Raw genomic sequence first — 22,278 nt, forward strand, 5'->3', positions numbered from 1 at the left:
ACAATATCATGCATGCGCACGTCTGACTTAGATTTAAACAAGAGAAACGTTCCCTCTTTAGATAAATGATAAATGTGACTGCTAGTGTCAAACTCTCATTCACATTCATCTCCCTGCACAGTGAAGGTCATGAGCACTGGTGAGCCAAACATATTTTTCAGTGGAGGAGGCTTTGAAATTCAGGTATAATTAATAATTTAAAAAAAAGTCTAACTTTAATATCAAAAGTTCGTATTAAACAGTCTGAGGCCCTCAATGAGAAAAGGCTTTTCACAGTACAATTCTCCCTTCATAACACCTATACATTCACAAATAATGCATGGAGAATGGTGTCACCCATCCAAACAGTCTGAAGTATTAACGAGCAGTGAAATCTATGCGTTACTATTTAACCTGATAACACATACGTACAGGAGGAGATGTAACAGTTTGAGCAGGTATGATGGTAAAGTAGTCTGGTTTGTACTGCGGGGAGGTTGTGCATCACTCGGCTGTGAGAACCCGTTTTCATTTAGCCTGCGTAATGCCTGCTTCCAGCAGATACGCTCTGTAGCTGACTTGCATTAACATAAACACATTTTACTCTGGCTTATTCAGCACCCATAATAATATCTGTTATTTAATGGAATCAGCATTTTTATCTCCTCTCAGAAAGAAAGAAAATGGTACCACAACATGTGACGCCTTTCATTTAGAGCAGTGAGTGTTGGCTCTGTGCTAAACAACACAGTTTTTTTCCTGTCCATTAGTTATGACCCAATACAGCATGAGCTTCTGCCATCATGCATTTTCGCCGCCACTCGACATACACTGTTCCTTAGATAATGGAAATATGCAAATTCCTGATGTATGCTGTCCATTTCTAGTCAGCTCAACAAAAAAACAGATGGGAAATGACTGTTTTTTTGTTTACTAATATTTTCTCTGCTTGACCTTTTCAAGGGTCACTTGTCTTCCTACACAATGCTTTTTTTTTTTTTTTTTAACAGTTATAGCAAAATATATACAATGTACAGGATTTTCATGTAGCTGCTCTGATTTTAACTATACTGTAGTGGTGATTTGTCCTTAGACTTAACAATAAAACAAAATAAACCAAACTCCAATTCAAATGGCCACTCAGGCACCAAGGAATCTTACACAGGGAAACAAAGTCCATTGTCCAGGCCAGCATAACGTTTCATAAAGCTTATTTTACCATTTCTGTGAGCAAACAAACAAAACAATAACTTCTGCTGCCTCACTTGCCCTGGTAAAAAAAAAAAAACCATAAAACCTTCCCGGTGTCTGCCCGTGCTGTATCTGCGTACCCATAAATGTAGATTCACCTGATGTGCCCAAACTTTTCAGCGCCTTCAAAATAAAAGCATTAACAATAACTTAAATTAATTAAAGTAATGGTACTAATGATGTAGTCAAAGAAATTCATCTATATTCCTAAAAAAAAAAACAGCAACAGAATAAACAGCGACGGGTTTAATTACTAAACACAACTAATAGCTCCAATACTATAAGGAATATACCCAACATATTCTGTGAGATTCTTAAAGGGTTTAGAATAAACTTCTAACTTTTACTCACAGAACTATATTTACAAAGGACAGTTAGAGGTTTGCTGTTTCAGAGCTGGACCGTCGTTTGACAAGAGATTCACTTTAAAAAAGCAACATGGCCTCATGCCTGTGGCACTGACCCATTTTCTGTCTCTTCACCTCAATCAGCCTAACAGTGTTTGTAATGATCTTGAACCACTGTGACCCAGTGATCATGTAATTCTGGTCATTGGACAGTTCACCCTTCATTTTAACTGCGCTACCCATATATTCAGATTCACCAATGCCATCTAGTAGATGATAATATCTATAAACAATAAGCTCAGAAGAGACTAAACCTTATGCGCAAGCAGTACAATTGAAAGAGCAAAACGATTTTTACTTCTGTTGGCATTCAATTTATAACAACATAGTGAAGATAAGATAATATGCAGACAAAAAAACAACACAAAACAAATTGAACTTGAACTGGTTTCTTTTCTTATCAGTCACTCTCCGATGTCTCTTTTCAGCTGATTTAGAAACCGCCTCTGTCACCTGCCACGACTGCTGACCATAAATCCTTAATAGTAAACCATGGTAACTTGGAACTATGTGAAGTCCCCCCGCGGCGTAATGTAGCTTTTCAGTGTCGCTGCTCAGCCAGGTTACCGTTAGCTATAAGCTTCTTCCTTTCACATGCCTCATCTACACATTCCTCCCATGCTGTAGTAAGCTCTGCAAAGTAAGTTCAATTACACCAGTTGTCCTCTCTAAGCTGCTTCTTTAGCTGCTGCATTTTCTACACTGCATGCTACATGTCATATTGTTGTGTCTGGTGTCAAATTGGTGAGTTTAAATTCCTCAGTGAGGCAGGAGAGAGAAAACTGGAGGAACCTCTTGTGACACATAGCAAAGGCAGCAAGGGACACTCAGTCAGTCCCAGTTAACAGTAAGTTAATTACGCACTGTAACCTCTCTATCTTTGTTATAGGCGCTGCAGCTTTAACTTAATCGATGGGACCTCTCTTGTTTCATCTCGTCTTCACTCCTGTATGTGTTTTGTCTGTCAGATATCTTTTTTATGATGCTCTTAAATGTTTGGCAGCCATCTCTGATACTAATTCTGAAGGAGGGTCGTCATTACTTGTGCTGGACAGCAGTATTACAAACAAAAATATGTTCTTTAAATGCCTAATTAAAAAAAGCATGTCTGTTTAATTCATATGCACTAAGAAAAAAATAGTTCCCAAGCATTGCCATCAAAAGGCTTCAACCTTAGCATCTCATCAAAAACCACCTTTATTTGAACCGCATGTGTTCAGTGTTTGTTTGGATTCAGACTGAAAGATCACAACTGATTTTCCTCTTTCCATCCACTCTAGCAGCTGTTCATATTTCATTGTCTGGGGATTGTTTGAATAACTCCCAAACAGAGTCCTAGTTTATTCTGAAACCACTCCGACATGTTCCGTGTCACTCCTTTGTTTACATACTGTAGACATTTTCTGTCTCCATTTATTTTACCGTTATGTGTCTATAAGCAGCGCTTACACAACAGGATTTTACTGTTCAAACACGCTAACAATGCATTACTATGAGTTTGTTCATAGTTTTCTATCTTTTAAACATGTTGCTCACCACTGCTGAAAGCCTGAACAACCTCGTAGCTCTTATTTTATTTAACCTCAGTTTGACTTCTTTGCACATTTTCCTGCCTGTGTGCTCAGAAACCCCAAAAAGACAGTTGTGTGATGGAGCTCTTCCCACTCTGCTCCCCCAGGTTTTGCAATCCTTCAGGCCATCATGGAGTCGGCTGTAGCCAATAACTGGCAGGTGACGGCTCGCTCGGTGGGGAACATTGTGGACCCCACAGAGTACAGACGCATCATCGAGGAGATGGACCGCCGGCAGGAGAAACGCTTTCTCATCGACTGTGAGGTGGACAGAATCAACTCGATACTGGAGCAGGTACTGAGTTAACACACACACACACACACACACACACACACACACACACACACACACACACACACACACACACACACCACAAACTCAGGCTGCTTTGCTTGTGTAAAATAAGACACTGGAAACAAAACTCGTTTTTTTCTTAAATATGAGGAAATAAATCTATTAAATTATTATACTTCCTCTAGCCTCCAGACTCGACATGGTCTAAAGTAGTAAACATACTGTTGACGCCTCACTGTTTGCCTAAAAACACAATCTCCATTTACACACACAGTAAAATTAGACCCTCTCCTCTCTTGCTCCGCTCCCCACTTTTCACTCCTTTTTCATTATTACCCGAAGCACTTGGAGTGCATTACGGCTGCCTCACATCTCAACATTCTCATTTAGGAATGATGTTAATACAGGCGACATGGGTACATTCAATTAAGCCTTGTTATTTGTTGTGTTTTTGTGCGCGTGTTGTTTAAGGTCACCTGGGCTTAATTCACAGCCTCCTCATTCTGGTTTCCTTGGTGATCATCAGCTAGTTTTCCCACACGAGTCTTGATTCAGATTTAGTGTTTGCTAATGCATGCTGCTCACTGGCTGCACCATGGAGAATATTTTATCATCAAAAATGCATTAAATGAGGGTTAACTGGGAATTTGCTTACTTACACAGAAGATCATTAGTGTTCATTTGTAGGATTAGGAGCTGTTTTGCACGTGAGCACATTATGTCTTGTAAATGAATTTTGAAGTGTACTTTTTCTCAAGTTATGTGTATAGTTGAGTGTTTTTTTTTTTAACTAGTGAAGTACTATACTGGTACTATACAAGTCTAACTAATTCCTAGTTGGACTTGTATTTGAATAGTATTTTGATAATATCTGCACTAACTAAAATAGTCCTGTCCTCAAAATAAAGGTAGCACCAACAAAACTACTTTTGTAGTTTTGACACAATTATAACTTTAAACCTTTTTAGTGACACATAATTGTCCCCTCGAGGTGTATAACACTCAACCATGAGACAGCACAGGTCATTCAAGCCAACCTTTGTTTAAATTTGTATTACAAGTCAGCACGTATTGCTGACAAAAAACATTAAGCACACAAGTGTCATCTCTTTTATGTGTGTCTGTGTGTGTGTGTGTGTTCTCATTTGAACCATTAATTCAGGGCACATCTTAACCTTCTGTTCTTCGCTGAGATATTTGTGTATAAAGGCTTCTGCCCTCTACATAATGATCTTCATTACTGCCGGCCTTACGAGTTTCACTCTGACCTTCACTGCAGATCCGTCTTCATTTCCTCTGATGCGTCGGAATATTTTTCGTGACAGCGCTGAACATTTTCATTAATTAAGCGAAGTTTCCTTTTCTCTGCCCTTCATATTAATTCAGAGGGATTCTTCAACTGTTCTGAAATTGCCTTCATATTAGATTCAAGTTATCCAATCGTATAAAAGGTGGTCACTCTGTGTCACGTCAGGTCAAGCCAATCAAAGTCCCCTTTCTGTGGCAGATTTATGTGAATCGCAGTCCTGTTGGCAGCATCTGTCAGACGAGCGTCTCTGCAGATGCTTGACAGTGGCAAGGCATGTCTGCCTCTCTTGAGAACGATTCCTTATATGAGCTGTGACATCAACACTTGCTTTAATGTAATATCAGCTCCCAGTGTAAGTAGGACACACTGTCCCATAACAGCAACAACAATGAGCCTACTATAAATAGCCTACCCTCCTAGCCTGAGGGAAGATCTCTCACAAAGGCAGGAGTGAGCAAACACAACTGAGATCAGTCAGGCATCAGGAAGCAACCATTCTGGACCCGCTTTATTTTTCAATCAGTGAGACAGTAACCATCAAAATAATAATTTGCCACCTGCAGTCAGGCTATTATATCTACTGAGTGCATTATTTAATGAATTTATATGCAAAAATCTGTCATTCAATATGTGATAATTTGTGCATCAAGATAGTTTCAAATGTTACAGGTTTATTTGTGATAAATGTGCAGTGGGATCGTTTGGCCTCTCTTAGCACCTTTAAAACTGTCAGTCTGCTCATCCCCATAGTAAAGTAAAGCCATAGCGATAAACACCTTTAAGGCTTCTCATCAATAACAGACGCACAGTGGATTTGTTATCTCTCCCAGAGAGGACGCATCACCTCCAGCCTCCTCTTGCATAGTGGAAAGACAGAGACAGAGTCAGAGACTGAAAGAGGAACAAAAAACAAAACAAAAAAAAAAAGGACTGGAAAGGCAGAGAGCTTGTGGGAATTGAGCCATGTAGAGTGAAGCTCCCTGTCTGGTGCTGTGGAGGGAAATAGGAGGAGGACGGCTGAACACCCAGAGGTGCACTAGAATTCCACACCCAGCGGGTAGCATAGTGAAACAAGATACTGTGTTTGGATGAGATTACATGTGTCGATGTTATATAATGCTGGTATTGTTGATTTGTCCATTGCTTTGTTGGCCATTGGTTTTAATGGTAATAATCTATGTAGCTAAAATCCTGACTTGCTAATGGTGGTATAAGAGATGTCAGGATAGCTAAAGTCATTAGGATTCATCCTCTGGGGACCTTAAATCTGTAGACGAAATCTACTGGCAGTTCATCCAATAGTTGTTGAGAGATTTTAAACCAGCCCTTACAGAAAAATCCTAGTTTTCTATGTTTTCCACATGGGACATGTGATCACATGTATGACATATGTTTACCACATGTTGGAACATATAAAAACATGGGGAAAACATGTAGAACCGTTTTCACATGGGAATCTACATGGGCTTCACACATTACACCATGAAAATGTTCTGGATCCATATGTTTCACGTGCACAATCAAATGTGTCATGTGATCACAATGGATCACATGAGTTTTTGCACATAGGGAATTCATTTTTCTGTAAAGAAATTGCTGGACTAACTGACATTGCCAGCCCTTGTGCCACCACACCGCAAGCATAGCTTAAAATGCATGTTAGTAACTCAATAGCTAGAGGGCAGGATAGGAAGTTCACTGGGGCCTCAAGGGCAGCGCAGAATATTTTGTCAAACTGGACATATCTGGCCCGCGGGCTGCAGTTTGAATGGCCCTGCTGCAGAGTGTACTCTTCGGCCACTGTCTGGACTACTGTTACAGGATTTATAACAGAAAATAAACTGTAAAGTGATAAATATGACCGAACACTGATGAGATAACTGCAGGCTGTACTAAAATAAATTGGCAACTTCACATTTATTGGTCCTTTGCCTTTTCCTTGCCTCCCTCTCTTCTCCAAGCTTTCCTTGTTTTAACACTGAGTACATATGTACCCTCGATTTGAGCTACAAATAAAGATGCTAAAGTGCAGCATTAAAACTGTGTGATGCCCCAGTTTGAACTATAATGCCCTACAAATAAAGCAAAACAACGAGAGAACTATCTGAACTGAACTATCTCATTGGCCTTCATTTTCTTTTTCTTAACTTTGACTGTAACAAAAAAACATGGCCTCTGAAAAAGGAAAACGTCGACTGTAATAGAGGAAGTTTTTGTACAGGCGTCTTTGTAGCCTGGGCATCTAAAGGGGACTCTGGAGTAGTCTGACTTAAAAGCAAAACCAAATGAAAAACAACATCAAACCCATGCAAGAGGGAGAGCTGGCAGGTGCGCAACTGCAACACAGATTGTGAGAACATTACAAGTTCATAGGCATTTTTTATTTTGTCCAAACTGGCATTCAATAAGAGGACTGAGTGAAGTTTAGAAGTGTGTAGCTGATGGCTACTACAAATGGGAGAATCAGCAGCTTAAACCATCAGACGGGGATTAGTCTCATAAACATGGCTGGCAGTAAAAGGTCATTTAAGGGCACTTATTGTTTAGAGTTAATTCAATAAATGATAAGAGTAATATGTTTTTCCATATATGCGTATTGTGTACAGATAGAAAGACACCAGTTTCATTGTGCAGCACAACGAGTCTTAAAGATTGAGCTTTGTGATGAGGCTTTACAGAGGTATTTGGAGCAGTGTTTCACTGATACACAGCCACATCCTTCATCCATTCTCTCTCACAAGTCAACTTCTTTGACAGCTAATTCCCTCCTCACATTTTGCTCTGTTATGAGTAGCAGACCAATAATTAGTTGACTGGTGCAAAAGGGACAGTTATCAACTTCAGGATGAAGTAGGCAGATGACAAATCACTGTAACAAAGAGAAGCCTCCATCAGTGGGAAGAGATTCAAATCCTTTTGAAGGCACCTGGGCAGACATCCAGCTCTGCACAGGACTGTGGCTCCAGCCTGCGCAATTAGAGGCGATTCCCCCGGGAATATTCAGGCTGATGGTCCTGCAGCTCGGGCCGGCTCGGGCCAGCTTCAGACAGCATAGCACAGACCTGCTCATCCAGACAGGCGGACAGGAGGAGGCCTGAGGACGGACAAATAAAGATAATTGAGACTTGAAACTACTGCTCTCTCTCAGTCTGTCTCTCTATCTGAGCTCAGGAGTCACAGTTTGTCTCCTCCACAGTGCAGTGAGACTGACGCACATCTCTGATTATGTACTCAACATGGAGGTGAATACTAATGTGTAGATGTAACATTAGTCTGTGTGCTAGCTTTATTTGTCTGTTAGCTATGATTCATTTGATTGTAATGCACGGGCGGGGGTTGGAGGATGATACACAGCGTTTTATTTTTAACTACAAAGTTTAAAGAACTTTTCAGGGAGGCATCCTGCTGATATACCAGTATTTTACTTCTGGTTTAAAGATCGGACTGCAGTTGTAGATTATAGGGCTAAATTCAAAGGAATAGTTTTAGATTTTGCAAAATACGTTTTCTTTTTTTTTTTACTTTTTTGATGCCACGAAAAGATCAATACAAATCTGTCCGTCATCTCTCGGATAGATCCGAAGTTCCCGTCAGCAGCTTCCTGTAGCACAAAGACCAGAAAGAGGAAGAAACAGTTGCACGGCTCTGTCAAAAGAGACAAAAAAACAAGACATGCCTAAATATATGAGATATGACATGCTGATTTGCAAGCTGTGTGCCAGTAGCCTCTTTGACAGTCATAGCCTTTCCTCCAGCCTTCATTCTAAGCTAAATTAACCGTCATCAAAGTGGTATTGATCTGCTCATCTTGCTCTTGGCAAGAAAGTGAATATGCAGACTTGCCAAAATGTTATATTCAAATAGTCTTTAAGAGGCAACCTGTGGGGTTTCCAGAAAGAATTGTGTGTATTTATGAGCCCTAACAAATTTGTTAAACAGTGACTCCTTTCCAATAAGATTTGCATTCCCAGTTTTTTTTTTTAAATACTTTAAAATCTGCATTGTTTAAGAATTAGGTTTGCCTACTTGCACTCCTTCCTTCCTTACTTCAGCTAGCTCATTTCTCTGTGCATTACCGGCACAGACTGTCCGTCAGTAGAAGAGCACGAAACCATACAGGAATGTGCATCACGTTGCTGCCACACGTTGTTTCAAACAAACCCACTCTTAAAAACATCGCTCCATATCGCTACTAGTGGTCAAAAGTCCACCAAGTACCTTTAAGTTGAAAATATATGCGAGCCAGTTATTGTTTTCTCAATCAAAACTTGTCCTGTTTTGGGCACACTGGTTGCATGAAAATAAAACCACATCTTGAGATATATGGTGTGATTCAGCTGCCTTCAACCACAAGGCCTTGGCCTGTTGCCAAATGAGAACCTTAACTGTAGAAAACAGTTGCGAGGGCAAGGCACCGAGACTATCCTTTCCATTCAATAAGCATTAAAAATTTAGAGGCCAGTCAGAACAATCTGTACTGCAGGTTCCTTCTTGCTTTCAGGCTTCAGGTCCTCTTTTTTTCCCCCTGAGCTGTTCGAAGAGGCTGTTTTGTGAGGAGTGGATTTTGACAGAGAGGAAGGGATGAGTCCTGTGACAATAAAAGTGTCGTTCTCTCGGCAGCGGTAGTGCATGACCTCATCAAGGTTTCTGGTGATTTCACATAGTCACAAAAAGCCGAGGGGACCATGAAACTGGAGCATCAGGATCCTAAAAATATTTGTTATGCCCAGATGCTTTTTTTTTTTCCCTTCTTCAGAACAGCTCTGCCAACAAAGAAGGCAGCAGATCCCACAGCAAATCAAATCAAATCATCCCTCATAAGAACTGTTGTTGTGCTCATGTAGTGACACATGACAATGACAGTAGGGACTGAAAAAAAGTTTATTTTTAAATATTGTCTGCAAAATTTGAGAGCACTTTACACACAAGTGAAAAATTGCACAAAAATAACTTTTTTACTTATGGCCTTTCTAATTCTAAAGTACATGTTAAATATCCTATAGTTGTATTGTATATTTGTGGAGATTATTTGATCAGTATGAGTTTTCCAAATATTGGAAGAAAATTACAAATTACAAAAGAAGGAGGACCCACAGTTCACAACACAGAGACAGGTTGTGATGCAAACAGTGAACTCCTACTCCCTATCAGTAGGTGAAATTACAAAGATCAGACAGGTGAACTCAGTACAGGGAGAAAGGTAGAGGCAGATTCATCTTAAAACGATCCAAATTTGCCAGGAGCCAAATGTGGTACAAAGCATCTTTCTTCTTTTTGAGATTAATGTATTTTGTACATGGCTCCTGTTGTAAATAGATCTAATAAATACAACAACAACAACAACAAAAACACATAAACACTTAAGCATTTCAATAGTTTGCTTGTAGTCTGTTTGTTCACATACTGAGCGGGCTGATTAGCAGAGTGGCTGCAGGTGAGCAGGTGAGCTGGACGTGGCAGACCGGAGAAGGACAGGTTAACAGGACAGAAAGTGCAGGAGACAAGGTTAAGAAAACCGAGCTCATTAGATGCTTGCTTTGTAAATTATTTTCATTCATAACTCTGTACAAATAATATTTCAATTACACTGATCAAATCTGGAAATGGAAAATAGATTTTTCTGACAGGATTTCTTGATTCTTATAATACAAATATGAATTAGGTAAGAGAATATTATAATATTATTTCAGAATATTTTATCATAGTTTTTATATGCAGTATGAATGATATATTTGACTCTAGTTTAATGTTTAATGCCAGTCAGAGCTTGTGCATGTTTTAAGTTGTTGACACACTGATTGACCGTCAAATACAAACCAGCTCAAACAAGAGCCAAATCCCAGAATCATCCAATTTTCTGATTTACTGAGGAGAGGAAACTGAAAATGGTCAGCCAGATCGCTCAACTTTAGAATATCTGTCTTCCTCTGGGCTTGCTGCCAACTCAATGACTCCCAATGCAGCTGTCAGGGGATTTTTTTTTTTTTTTTTTTTTAACATGCAAGTCAAAACATGATTTGTTTTGAATAAGGAGCACTTGTTACAAAAGCTAAAGGATAAATCTATCAACGAAATGTGCATTCATGTATAAAGAATCAGCATTTATTGATGATGAGGCAATACGCATTAATACATTTGCTCTCCATTACAGCTTTCTCATTTGAATCATGGCTGTATAAAAGCTTGTGACGTTAAATGTGAGCTACAGTTTAGTAAAATATGAAACATAAGCTGCCTTCAGAGTATTTCGGTATAACTTTTAAATCTCCTGTTATTTGTTTTTGTGTGCCTCGTAGCTACAGTAAGCAATAAATCTGAACAGTTGGTTATTTTCTCACAGCTAAATGATGTTGAAGTCAACAGCAGAAGAGGTGTCACTTTTAGACCACACTGAGCTTTTTCTCTTTTTGCTTTGGCCCTCTGTCCGGGCTAGATGCTCACATGGAAGTGTGAAGTCGTGCGCGTTCTGCCTGAGTGTTTGACGAACGAGAGTTGCAGCCAGTCACTCCAGGCACGGCAGCTTCATTACTTGCTTGCTCTTGGGTCACTGCGGCTCCTTCTCACATGGATGAATAGCAAATGAAAAGCTATTCAGTACAAATTGGAAGACAATAAGTAGAACAGCTCCCAGGATTTTTTTGCTGTGGAAGGAAACACGATGTGAAACTTTTAGACTCGGTGGTGGAGGAGAAAAATCTTGAACACAATGAAATATTTTTGCATTTCCAGGTCAGATAATTGGATTTATTGTTGATATTGTTTAAAGTGTTATAAGCCTGTCGGAGGGCCAGCCTAGGAGCACCCAAGATGTTCTTTCTACTATTATGAGACATGAAGGCAGGCACAAACACAGGATTTTAAAAGGCACAGGTGTGAATGAAAACACAGGTAGGAGATATTTAAACTGGACAATTAGTTTGTGATAGCATGTCAGACTGGAAAGAAATACATGTACAAAAAAAATACACCACAGGGATGCTTGTCTTTGTTTCAGTGCAGTTGTAAAATATGTATTCGAGTCCTTTATAAAATCTCTCCAATGTAATATCACTATCACTCTGGACATTCAACATTTAGATGATTTCAGTGGCTGAGTATACTTATCAAAACTGTGGGGGAGTGTAGAAAGTGAAAAGACAGGAAAAAAAACAAAACAACCATCCACCCCCACAGTATCTTTTTGAAGCTTCATCCTCTGCGATGGAGAATCAGAATCAAGTGAGGGCGAGTATGAGAGCACAGGAAAGAGTGAAAAAGAGAGAAGTTTAAAAGAAATCAACGAGTGCAGCGCTCTCTGTGTGTCTGCTGGCTCCGACAGGTGCTGCGCAACGTTTTGGGTTTAATTAAGTCGAATGTGCGTCGGAGACAGTCGGAGCAGGAAGAGGCAGACTGTGGAGCGCAGGCAGCTGCAGGAAGAGAGAGGGCGGTTTGCCGGAGTCTTGACCTTATTTTATGTGTTGAAGTTAATGGAAAGGAACAAGCACTGTCATCACAGTTTCTCCCCACTCTGTGTGCATCTCATGCAAACACACACAAATGTACAAATGTGCTCACACGCTCCCTCTTGCCCTTGCAAATGTCACTCTAAAGTGTCTTCTTTTTTCTCTCTCTCTGCCAACTCTTTTGAAATGGAAGGTCTTTGTCATTACTGAATCTCAGCCCTCTAAATGTTCTGTGTTATGAGATGTGAATGTGAGTCACTGTGTGTGTCTTCTCTTGTAAAATTGTAGGTGGTGACCTCGGGAAAAAACACCAGAGGATACCACTACATCCTTGCCAACCTGGTGAGAGCTGGCAACGTTAAACAACTCAACACAACACATTATAAAAACCCAGGACAGCAGTGCTCGGTGTGATGCAATGCAGCGCAGAGATATGCAACTCTCAGTCGATTAAACTCAGTAGTATCGTCAAACTGAGTTTGAAAAATTTCTTTATCAATGATTGCTTTACTTGTCAAATATGCAGCCATATACAGTATACAAGTAGCAGTGAAATATAAACCTGACCTCATTAGACAAAACTTAAACCAAATAATATGAAATAGATAAAAACAATAAGAAATAGAGCGCAGTATATGATCAGTAATACATGGGAATAACAATATCACTAGTAAGTGCATGGTGCAACATGTCTTATTATGTAGTTTTCATGATATACTTTGAACTGAGTGTTTTAATTAAACAGCAGTAAGAAGTAAGCTCGTGCTGGTCAAGCTAAAGCTGTTAGCTTTAATGTTTTTTCTTTGCTGCTAATGATCCCTTGCTCTGTTACCAGCGACTTGTGCTCTTTACTCTCAGGGTTTTTCCAACATGAGCCTGGACAGGGTCTTTGCTGGTGGAGCCAACATCACAGGCTTCCAGATCATCAGCCCAGACAGCCCCATCGTCCAGCAGTTCCTCCAGCGCTGGGAGCGCCTGGATGAAAGAGAATTTCCAGAAGCCAAAAACACTCCACTGAAGGTCAGTGCAGGCATGACTGACGATGCTGCATTTTATTTAACATCTTCAAAGATAGCCACCCTCCCCCTTAACTACCATCACCACCACTGCTCTTCTTTTGTGCTCTTTGAAACCACAGAAAATATGTCAATCTGAATCTTTTCAGTGCTGCTTAAAACTCGTCACCTGCTTGTCCTCGAATAGAGCCGGCCTTCATAATTGTGCAATTTTTATGTCAATCACAAAGCCAGGCTTTGTTTTTCTTACATTTTACATCAGCAGCACTGTTCTTTTTAACAAGTGATGCTGCGGATATAATAACCTTGCTGTGATGGCAGTGCCTCGTTGTGCTGTGATGATGTCACCGCTGTGTCACTGGAGTTTCTTGTTGACGTTTGTCTCAGTACACATCAGCGTTGACCCACGACGCCATCCTCGTGATTGCGGAGGCCTTCCGGTATCTTCGGCGCCAGCGAGTGGATGTGTCTCGCAGGGGGAGCGCAGGCGACTGCCTCGCCAACCCCGCCGTGCCCTGGAGCCAAGGCATCGACATAGAGAGAGCCCTCAAAATGGTAGGACGGAGGGACCTCAGTGTATTTCTGTGTATTTTATGTCCTCGCTTTTTACTTTGCTTTACTTCTATGGTCCTCACTGCCAATATAAAGTTTTTCTTCTTCTTGAAAGCTCACTAAATACTAAAGTACACATCTGCCAAATCACAACCTACATATATTATCCTTTTTAGCCATTACTGACTAGAAATACAGCATGTTTATTTACATTTTGTAAGGTTACCTTAGAACTTTTTGACCAAATGCTGCAACACTTAATCAATCCAGCACTGTATTTCATCATATTCGAAAATGTATTATTCTGTAAATTCACCTTTTCCTGACATCCTGCAAAATGAGCAACTAAAAGATGCAGGGATTAGTGAACTGCTTCCAGTGCTCCCTGTCATTTTGACCGAATCATCTCCAAAATATTTATACACAATTGTACAGACTGGATTCCTCTCTACACTGATCTGATTGGTCCAGAATCAGACCTCACAGTCATTAGATGCTTGAAGTATAAAAACATTCCTTTATCCGAAAAATACATTTGAACAAACAACACACCTGGGAAACTAAAAGGCACAATAGAAAATACTGGGCGCTGTAAACCAAGATCATTTGCGGCATGTTTTCTTGTGTCTGCTTGCTTGCTGCATGGCAGGAGCAGGTGTTCTCATTGTTTTCTTGTTGCCTGGCAGGTCCAAGTACAAGGTATGACAGGAAACATCCAGTTTGACACATTCGGCCGACGATCTAATTACACGATCGATGTGTACGAGATGAAGACCGGAGGCCAAAGGAAGGTAAGTCGGCAGCACGCAGCCTTGGAAATTTCTACCATAATTTAATTAATGTGTAATTAAATTTGCAGGACTAACATACGATATAGATTTCAGCACTATGTTTTGAACCCAGCCAGTAGCTCCAGTATGTGTGGAGGGTTATGCTTTCCCTTGGCATGTTGGCAGCACATGAGTTAGGGTTGATTGTGATTTGGACAGAAGCTGTCGGGAGCCCACTCTTGCAAATCCAAACAAAAATCATGTGAGCTCCCGTTCCCTCTGAGATTTTGAGCTGGAAAATATCCACGGAGAATCAGCCGAGCTCTGCAGACGGGAGCCGGACAAATCCATAAAATTCTGATAGTTTAGATGATGACATGCCTCAAAACTCACAGACATCGCTTCACACTTATTGAGAGGCAGATTACAGTTGATAATTCAGCATTTCTAGAAGAGCTACCATACCATGTTTATAAAATTATAAATTATAAAATTCGACAGTCTGGCGAATGAGGACATCAAACAAAAGCTTTGGCAGACAACAGCAAGCAAAGTGAAGCTTGGGGACTTCCTTTGCAACATTATAAGTAACTAATGTTTTGTATAAATGTAGTCGATATTCAAACTTTTTTTTAAATTCAGTTCAGGTTTCAGCATTTTCCTCTGAAACAGCCTTTAGACCGTCACCACAAATAGACCTCAATGTCAGTAAGCTGTGAAGTGGGTTAGCAGCTCTCCTCTTGTGAGACAGGTTTTACAGAAATATTTTTCTTGCACCTATTTGTACCTGCACCTAACATTAATTTGCATTTTCAGCTGTGTAAAATTAGACATCCTTTGTCTTCCTTTGAAGAGAGACGTTTTGAAAGGGAGTAAATCTATAGTGTTGGTTATATAGCCCATAAAAAGACTCGATTTCTGACTGTATTCGAAGCCACAGGCAGAGGAGAGCTTGAGAGCTGCAGCACACATTAGCATTCAGCTACACTGAGTCCATTTTGCCCACAAGCTTGGACACATGTTTCGTCTTGTGCCTTGGCTTGCTACAAGAACAAGCAAACAAATGTCTACTGGGGGCAAGTGCACTCGCTTGGAAACATCATTTAGCTACTTAACTTGTCAGCTGTAGCACTTGTCAATGTTTGTTAGTTTAGATGCTAATTGATTGGGACCTCTTCTTCAATACCACCCTGCCCTCATTAGCTTGTAAGCTACAGTGACGAGAGCCAGTCTGTTCACAAAGACACACATTGAGCCTTAGCGTGGAGGCTAAAAGGTAATGTCTGCCATGTCTTTATTATAAAATATGTTAATAGCACATTTAAAAATCCCTTTATTACTGGTTTCTGAAGGTAAAATTAACAAACTTTTTGAATGTCAGTTGGTTTTTAATCTCATGTGCTGTGACCATTGCACTGCTGTAATTGGGATTTGCATAATTGGGCTGGCCAAAGGCAAAAAAAAAAAGAACAATGCTGTTTTAGTGCACACTCACACACTTAACACGCGACACCCACGACGCCGGCGAGGTGGCTGGGCCTATACAGTAGGTCCCGTGACCCCGAAGACCCCAACAAAAGCTGGCACCAAAAAGGGAGTGGCCCCATACTGTCCACATAGCTCAGCTCACAAGACAACACACATCACAGCGGCCCGCACGTCCAAACTCAGTGTGAGACAATCTGCAGTGACAAGCGAGTGAGTACTGTGCGTTTCAGCTACCAGAAACGGGAGACTTCTTCTTGGCCGGATAAATCAGAGCAGAGCAGAAATACACATGATGCAGAGATTGGAATCATCTCAGGTTGAGCAGACACAGGCCAGTGCTTGTTTTTGTGTTAGATTATACTCTGTCTTTTGTGTATTATTAATAGAACGGTAAAAAATTAATGACTGCAGCGGCTTCATAAGGCAGTTTTAGACTATTAGGTTTGTCTTTCTGCTGTTAATTTTTATCAGTCTTCCAGTGATCTATTGGTGCTGCTTACTTGTTATGTAAGAGAACATTTGCCGAGCCAGGAATAGATTACTCCTACTCTGCTCAAGTGTAGCCCAGGTGAAGTGAGAGGCACCACTACAAGTTTTTTTATTAAATCATATATCAGGCAAAACCAACACAGTGTCCAGCCGTACAGATAGAGCCGGCCAACTCGCACGCCCTTGGAGGCTTCACTATCAATGTGTCTCTCTGCTTCCTGTAATAACCTCTGCACCTTTGTGTCATTTTCAGATCGGCTACTGGAATGAGTACGAAAAATTTGTATATATAATGGATCAGCAGGTCACCAACGAGTCCTCTTCTGTGGAAAACCGAACAATTGTGGTCACTACTATTATGGTACACTCTCAAGCAGGTTTTAAGTGTTTCACCTTAAGATTTCTGCCACTCAAGGTCAAAGTGTCCATTGTTGCAATCTGTCCTGGGAGGGTAGAATTATTTTATTTTGAGTTGCTTTCCACCCACTCACTACATGTTGAAACAGTCGATTCACAAAGAGTGTTTCAACTGTATCCGTGTGGGTGCCAAAGCATTTTGGTTTTTTTATATTACAGTGGGCTGTTGTAGTAGTGACATCACAATAACGGCTTTGGTAAAGATAACTATAGAGATAGACACCATCGTATTCACATTCAGTGCATACGTAAGTAAACTTGTTTCCCTCTCATTAAGTAAAGTGTCAGTGACGCTGGTGACAGATCAGCTGTGTCTCATTAGAAATATGAAAGGATATACGGCTGCAACCTTTGGCTGTTTATCCAAAAATTTACTTCAAGTTACTTTCAAAGTGTGAATCATGATGTGAGGCGCTCCAAGTGTATCAGGCTTAGGGTTAGACACAGCGCAAGTTAGACTAGTCACAGACAGGTTAGTAATCATCAGCCATTTTTAAATGTAAAATAAGGTGCGCCTTATCTTACATTTAAAGCTCTGGCTTCTCGTTCCTTCTGACTTTGCCTATTATGTTTGCATCTTAGGCAAATTCAGAATGTAATAGTCATGCATTCTCATTTCAGTGTCTGGAAACTCATTATTGTCATAACGAGACTAGAATAAGCTACAGCATTTAGAGCGAGGGAAGCAAAACAGAAGAGTAGTGTCATTGCATTGTTTTCTATCTGCCAGGCATGCTTTTGATTTGAATAAAGACAGTTATTATTTCAGACGCATCACAGCCATCTCATTAACTCCATGTTGCTTTTATTACTTTCCATGACATTAAATAAAATACCATATTTAATGAAAGGCTGCCCTGTTATTAAGGGGTGTGATTCTTTCATTTTGTCTTTTCTAACATCGTACATCAACTGCAGGGTGGAAGAGAAGTTTAAATATGGAAGGGCTTAAACTGTTGGATACTGTAAAAGCATCACATCAGCAGAAGACAGCAGAAAATGTGGAAAAACAAAACCCTCAAGAAATTACATTTATTGTTTTATTAAGTCAAAGAACCTCTGAAAAACATGTCCATGCCATGTGACAAAGTAAAACAGCTTTGCTGAATATTCCCAATATTGGTTCATCTTTGATGGCGAACATGTTTTACATTTTGGAGGAGTTACATGATATTTTTTTGGACTCCAAACCACAGAGGTGATGTGTAATTACTTCAACAATATAATCAAAGCAACAAGCATATTATTTTATTGTCCTGATGGAACAAAAGAAAAGAAAATGTATATTCTAGTTTGCTATGCAACTACTCTTCTGATGTGGCTCACACATTTGTTGAGAATATTTATAATGTGTTTAATCTCTCTGCTGTCACTGACGTTTACTTTATGAACTGGAAAAGTGCTCCATTCAACTCGTCCCGTCCCCTGTGCCACGCTGATGCGAAGCACATGCAACCCTCCCCGCTTACTGCCCCTAGATTTTGGACGAGGTTAGCATGAGGGAGCCCCGACTTCCTGCTTTGCCTCCTTTCTATATGTTAGACGCTTCGCTTCTCCCGTTGGTGCAATCGGCCCTCTTTCTTTATTTTCTGATTCTGCCGAGTCTCCCAGTAACGTGCCCTGTGGATGCCTTTAACCTATGCATTGTTTGTGTTTTTATCTGCCCCTCATCTGTTCGTCTGTCATCCCTGCATGTGTGCATGCTACAGTACTCAATCATGGCCTTGTGTGACCGGCCACTGTGGATATGTTCTGTTCTCTGCTATGAACTCAAAATTCTGTCTAATTAACAGGAAGCTCCATATGTGATGTACAAGAAAAACTATATGCAAGCGGATGGGAATGACAGATATGAAGGCTACTGTGTCGATTTAGCCTCAGAAATTGCAAAACATGTGGGAATAAAATATAAGCTGTCAGTAGTGCCAGATGGGAAATACGGAGCCCGAGATCCAGAGACCAAGACATGGAACGGGATGGTGGGTGAACTGGTTTATGGGGTGAGTGTCAGTCCGCCTGTGTACCTTTTAAACTTTTTATCTTTTATTTTTAACTGCTTTTTAACCAGTAACAGGGGTTTTATAAAAATCACTCAGCTCATGTTTGGTCAAAATCAAAGTCTCAAGCACATATGATGCATGATTGTAATTTACATTATCATCCCATTTTATCAGCCTACAACATGCCTGTAAAACACAGCAGCAGCTCTCACACCAAACTGAAAAGAAACAATAAATTAGGTAAATACAGGAACATAAATACAATATTTTTAGTTGGACCGCAACAGGAGACCCCAGGTTCAGATAATACCTCAGTGCTGTCATCAGTTTGAAGGGGTATTGCACCTACAACAACATCACCAACAAAGTCAAATTTAAAACATGGAAGCAGGATTACATTTTTTGTGGTCAAAGCTGACTGAGTGAGTGTTTTCTAAAGACCGTACTTTCTCTGTAAAATGATCTGGACTGGTCTTATCATGCATCTCATGGATCACTAACACTTGAACCTGCTGTAACAAGATGATTTGCATCTTTTATGAGACCTCAGCTGCTGAATGAATAATATTAAAAAATCTCACACGGCAGACAGGAATTTAAAAAGACCCGCATGCAAAGGTCTTCAGTGCAGGACTCTGTTATGGCTGCACCAGTATTATTAGACAGAGATGACCCTCTGTCGTTCTTAATACGACCATGACATGGCCTCTGCTATGTTTGTGCATCAACACTGAATTTGTATTGCTACTAATTAGCTGCTCAGATGTTTAAATGGACTCATACAAGATTGAATAATGGGCTGCTGCTTCCTAACTTTTTCTGAGAAATGAAGTCGAGTCACTGCAAATATTTGTCACCGCAGTTTCTCATACTAATTGATGAGGCTGAGGCATTGCAGAGGATCTGTTGGAGGTGAATTTCACAGGCTGATTCACATTTCATGAACTGCTTACATAAGCTCCTCCACCTCTGTCTTCCCACCCTCCGCTTGATTCATGGCGGAGATTTGGATCGAGACAAAGACATTAACCAACACAAATGCTGAGTGACTCATTCTCAAATGGCAGATTCCCCTCTTGCTGGCTTTATCACAGGTCTGCTATTCAGTATATACTAAGCCGCTGCATTTTACCGTTTCCAATGTCTTTGAATGCACTGTGAAGCTGGGTTACTTTGGTGTGGGGTTTATCAATATTTCTCTTATTGAATCAATATTTAATGCTTTGGTTGGTTATTTATGGTTTCTTCTGTCAGACTAACTCCCAGTGTGCCTGTTCCCATTTTCACAGAGAGCTGACATAGCTGTGGCTCCGCTAACTATAACGTTGGTCCGGGAAGAAGTGATAGACTTCTCGAAACCCTTCATGAGCTTGGGCATCTCCATTATGATTAAGAAGCCACAAAAGTCCAAGCCCGGCGTGTTCTCCTTCCTGGATCCACTGGCCTATGAGATTTGGATGTGTATAGTGTTTGCCTATATCGGCGTGAGTGTGGTGCTCTTCCTGGTGAGCCGTTTCAGCCCTTACGAGTGGCATCTGGACGAGAACGATGAGGCCAAAGACCCTCAGAGCCCCCCCGACCCGCCCAACGACTTTGGGATTTTTAATAGCCTGTGGTTCTCCCTGGGTGCCTTCATGCAGCAAGGATGCGATATCTCACCAAGGTTGGTTGTTGTGTTCATTCTCCACCACCTCTCAGATGTCCCTGTCATCTCTCTGCATTTTATAGTCCCATTCATGCATTTCCACCCCGCAATGGTGCATATAGGTTATTTTGAGCTTTGCTATTACTGCTGTCCACCTAACCTCATGCTCCACCGCACTGCACTTACCTCCCATCTCTCTCAAGAAGCCCTCCTCTTCTCTGCTTCCATTTGTTTTGAAGCTGCATGCTGGCAGTGATGCTTTGCATCCACAAAATAACTTATATCCACCATGCTGAGAGCTGTAAAATGCACAGGGGTCATTACATTTCACTCAAAGTAGCGTCTCGAATTCCTCATGACTCTTGGAGGGCTACCGTGTTTTTGCTGCATGTCCCATTTTACGGTCATCAACTTGGCGCATATAATGTATTTTGAACCATCAGCACCATGACCACATTGTGTAGTACGGCCATCAAATCATCCCCTTCTATTCATCTGTCCATTCATCCATCTCTTTACTCATCACCGCTGTGGCGTCTCTGACTTCTACTTCAAGGATTCTCGCTGCTGACGTCCTTTTTTTTTCGACTTTGGAAGTATTTAGTCAAATAAACATGAATGAGTGCTTCTATTTTCCTCAGCTGCTTGTTCAACATCAGATTCAAGTTGAGTTAGTTTTAAGCCGTGCATGTAAATATTTAAACTATCTCCACATTTTGAATTCCCAACTGCTCAGGGATGTCAGTGTGCCAAGTTGTCCTATTAGCAGATCAGTATAAAGACAGATATTTGCTGTATCTGCAGTCTTTTGCATCTTTTGATGCTGCAAGAACATAACTTGAGTAAATTTAAGGAGGAAGCAGCTCCTGGAAAGCTGGGATCTGCAGCTTGCTCGGTCTGCTGTAAATCAATGGAAAGAAAATCAATTAAGCAGCAAATGGGGGATTTTATTTTGCCTCCAAAGTACATGCAGTTTTTGAATGGAAAATGCTGATGCGATAATTTTTGCTAAAGACTTCTACATAGCCCCGACACCCACCAGCGGTTTTGCAGGCAACTGTAATCACCAGAGGAGGAAATGCATCCTCTCATTTCCATACCTTAATATTCACACCTTTTGTAGACTTCTGTAGCATTTTTTTATGGCTATAACTTTGGCTCTGGTTCCACCATGTTTAGGCCAACTCATCAGTGTATGGAAATTTACCTTAATGCTACACTATTTTTCAGATTTCTCCCAATTATGAGCCATTTGCTGCTAAGAAAAACAGCCTCTCTGAAACTTTGATGAGGGAGAAACTGTATTTATATAGAGCCAAATCACAACAGTCATCTCAGGACACTTCTCTTATAATATATAGGGTGTTTCAACAACACAGTGTTCTATAAAACCATAAACTTTAAAGCACCATAAGGAGCATAAAAACATAAATAAGCAGTAAAACCAATATATCAAGAGCTATGCAGAGCAAGGCAGGGATTCACTGCAAATGAATCAGATCCTCGTTTGAGTGGGTATATCCAAGAGCAGCACATTCGATATGTGTGTTTGTGGACGTTTTCTTTCTGAACTCGGGGTTGAACTTCGAGGCAGGGATTTGAAGTCGAGCCTTTACGCTGATGTGAAAACTGTGAAGAATTGGTTAG

At 40.6% G+C, this 22,278-nt stretch overlaps 1 protein-coding gene across 4 annotated transcripts in view; it reads left to right on the top strand.

Moving 5' to 3' along the window:
- Nucleotides 1–22,278, top strand: part of gria3a (glutamate receptor, ionotropic, AMPA 3a) — a 68,262-nt gene that overhangs the window by 26,490 nt on the left and 19,494 nt on the right. For all 4 annotated transcript variants that reach the window (XR_011178133.1, XM_069146699.1, XM_069146698.1 and 1 more), the window contains exons 4-11: nucleotides 3,316–3,503; nucleotides 12,543–12,596; nucleotides 13,113–13,274; nucleotides 13,658–13,825; nucleotides 14,509–14,613; nucleotides 16,823–16,930; nucleotides 18,780–18,986; nucleotides 20,276–20,649. Coding sequence is in view for 3 of the 4 variants with exons in the window: in XM_069146699.1 (XP_069002800.1) it covers nucleotides 3,316–3,503; nucleotides 12,543–12,596; nucleotides 13,113–13,274; nucleotides 13,658–13,825; nucleotides 14,509–14,613; nucleotides 16,823–16,930; nucleotides 18,780–18,986; nucleotides 20,276–20,649 (1,366 nt within the window). In the remaining variant the exon portion in view is untranslated. The remainder of the gene's footprint in view (nucleotides 1–3,315; nucleotides 3,504–12,542; nucleotides 12,597–13,112; nucleotides 13,275–13,657; nucleotides 13,826–14,508; nucleotides 14,614–16,822; nucleotides 16,931–18,779; nucleotides 18,987–20,275; nucleotides 20,650–22,278) is intronic.

Source organism: Embiotoca jacksoni, unplaced genomic scaffold (genome assembly GCF_022577435.1).
Source record: "Embiotoca jacksoni isolate LCO1_2020_lvr unplaced genomic scaffold, fEmbJac1.0.p SCAF_13, whole genome shotgun sequence".
In the NCBI taxonomy this organism is placed as follows: domain Eukaryota; kingdom Metazoa; phylum Chordata; class Actinopteri; family Embiotocidae; genus Embiotoca; species Embiotoca jacksoni.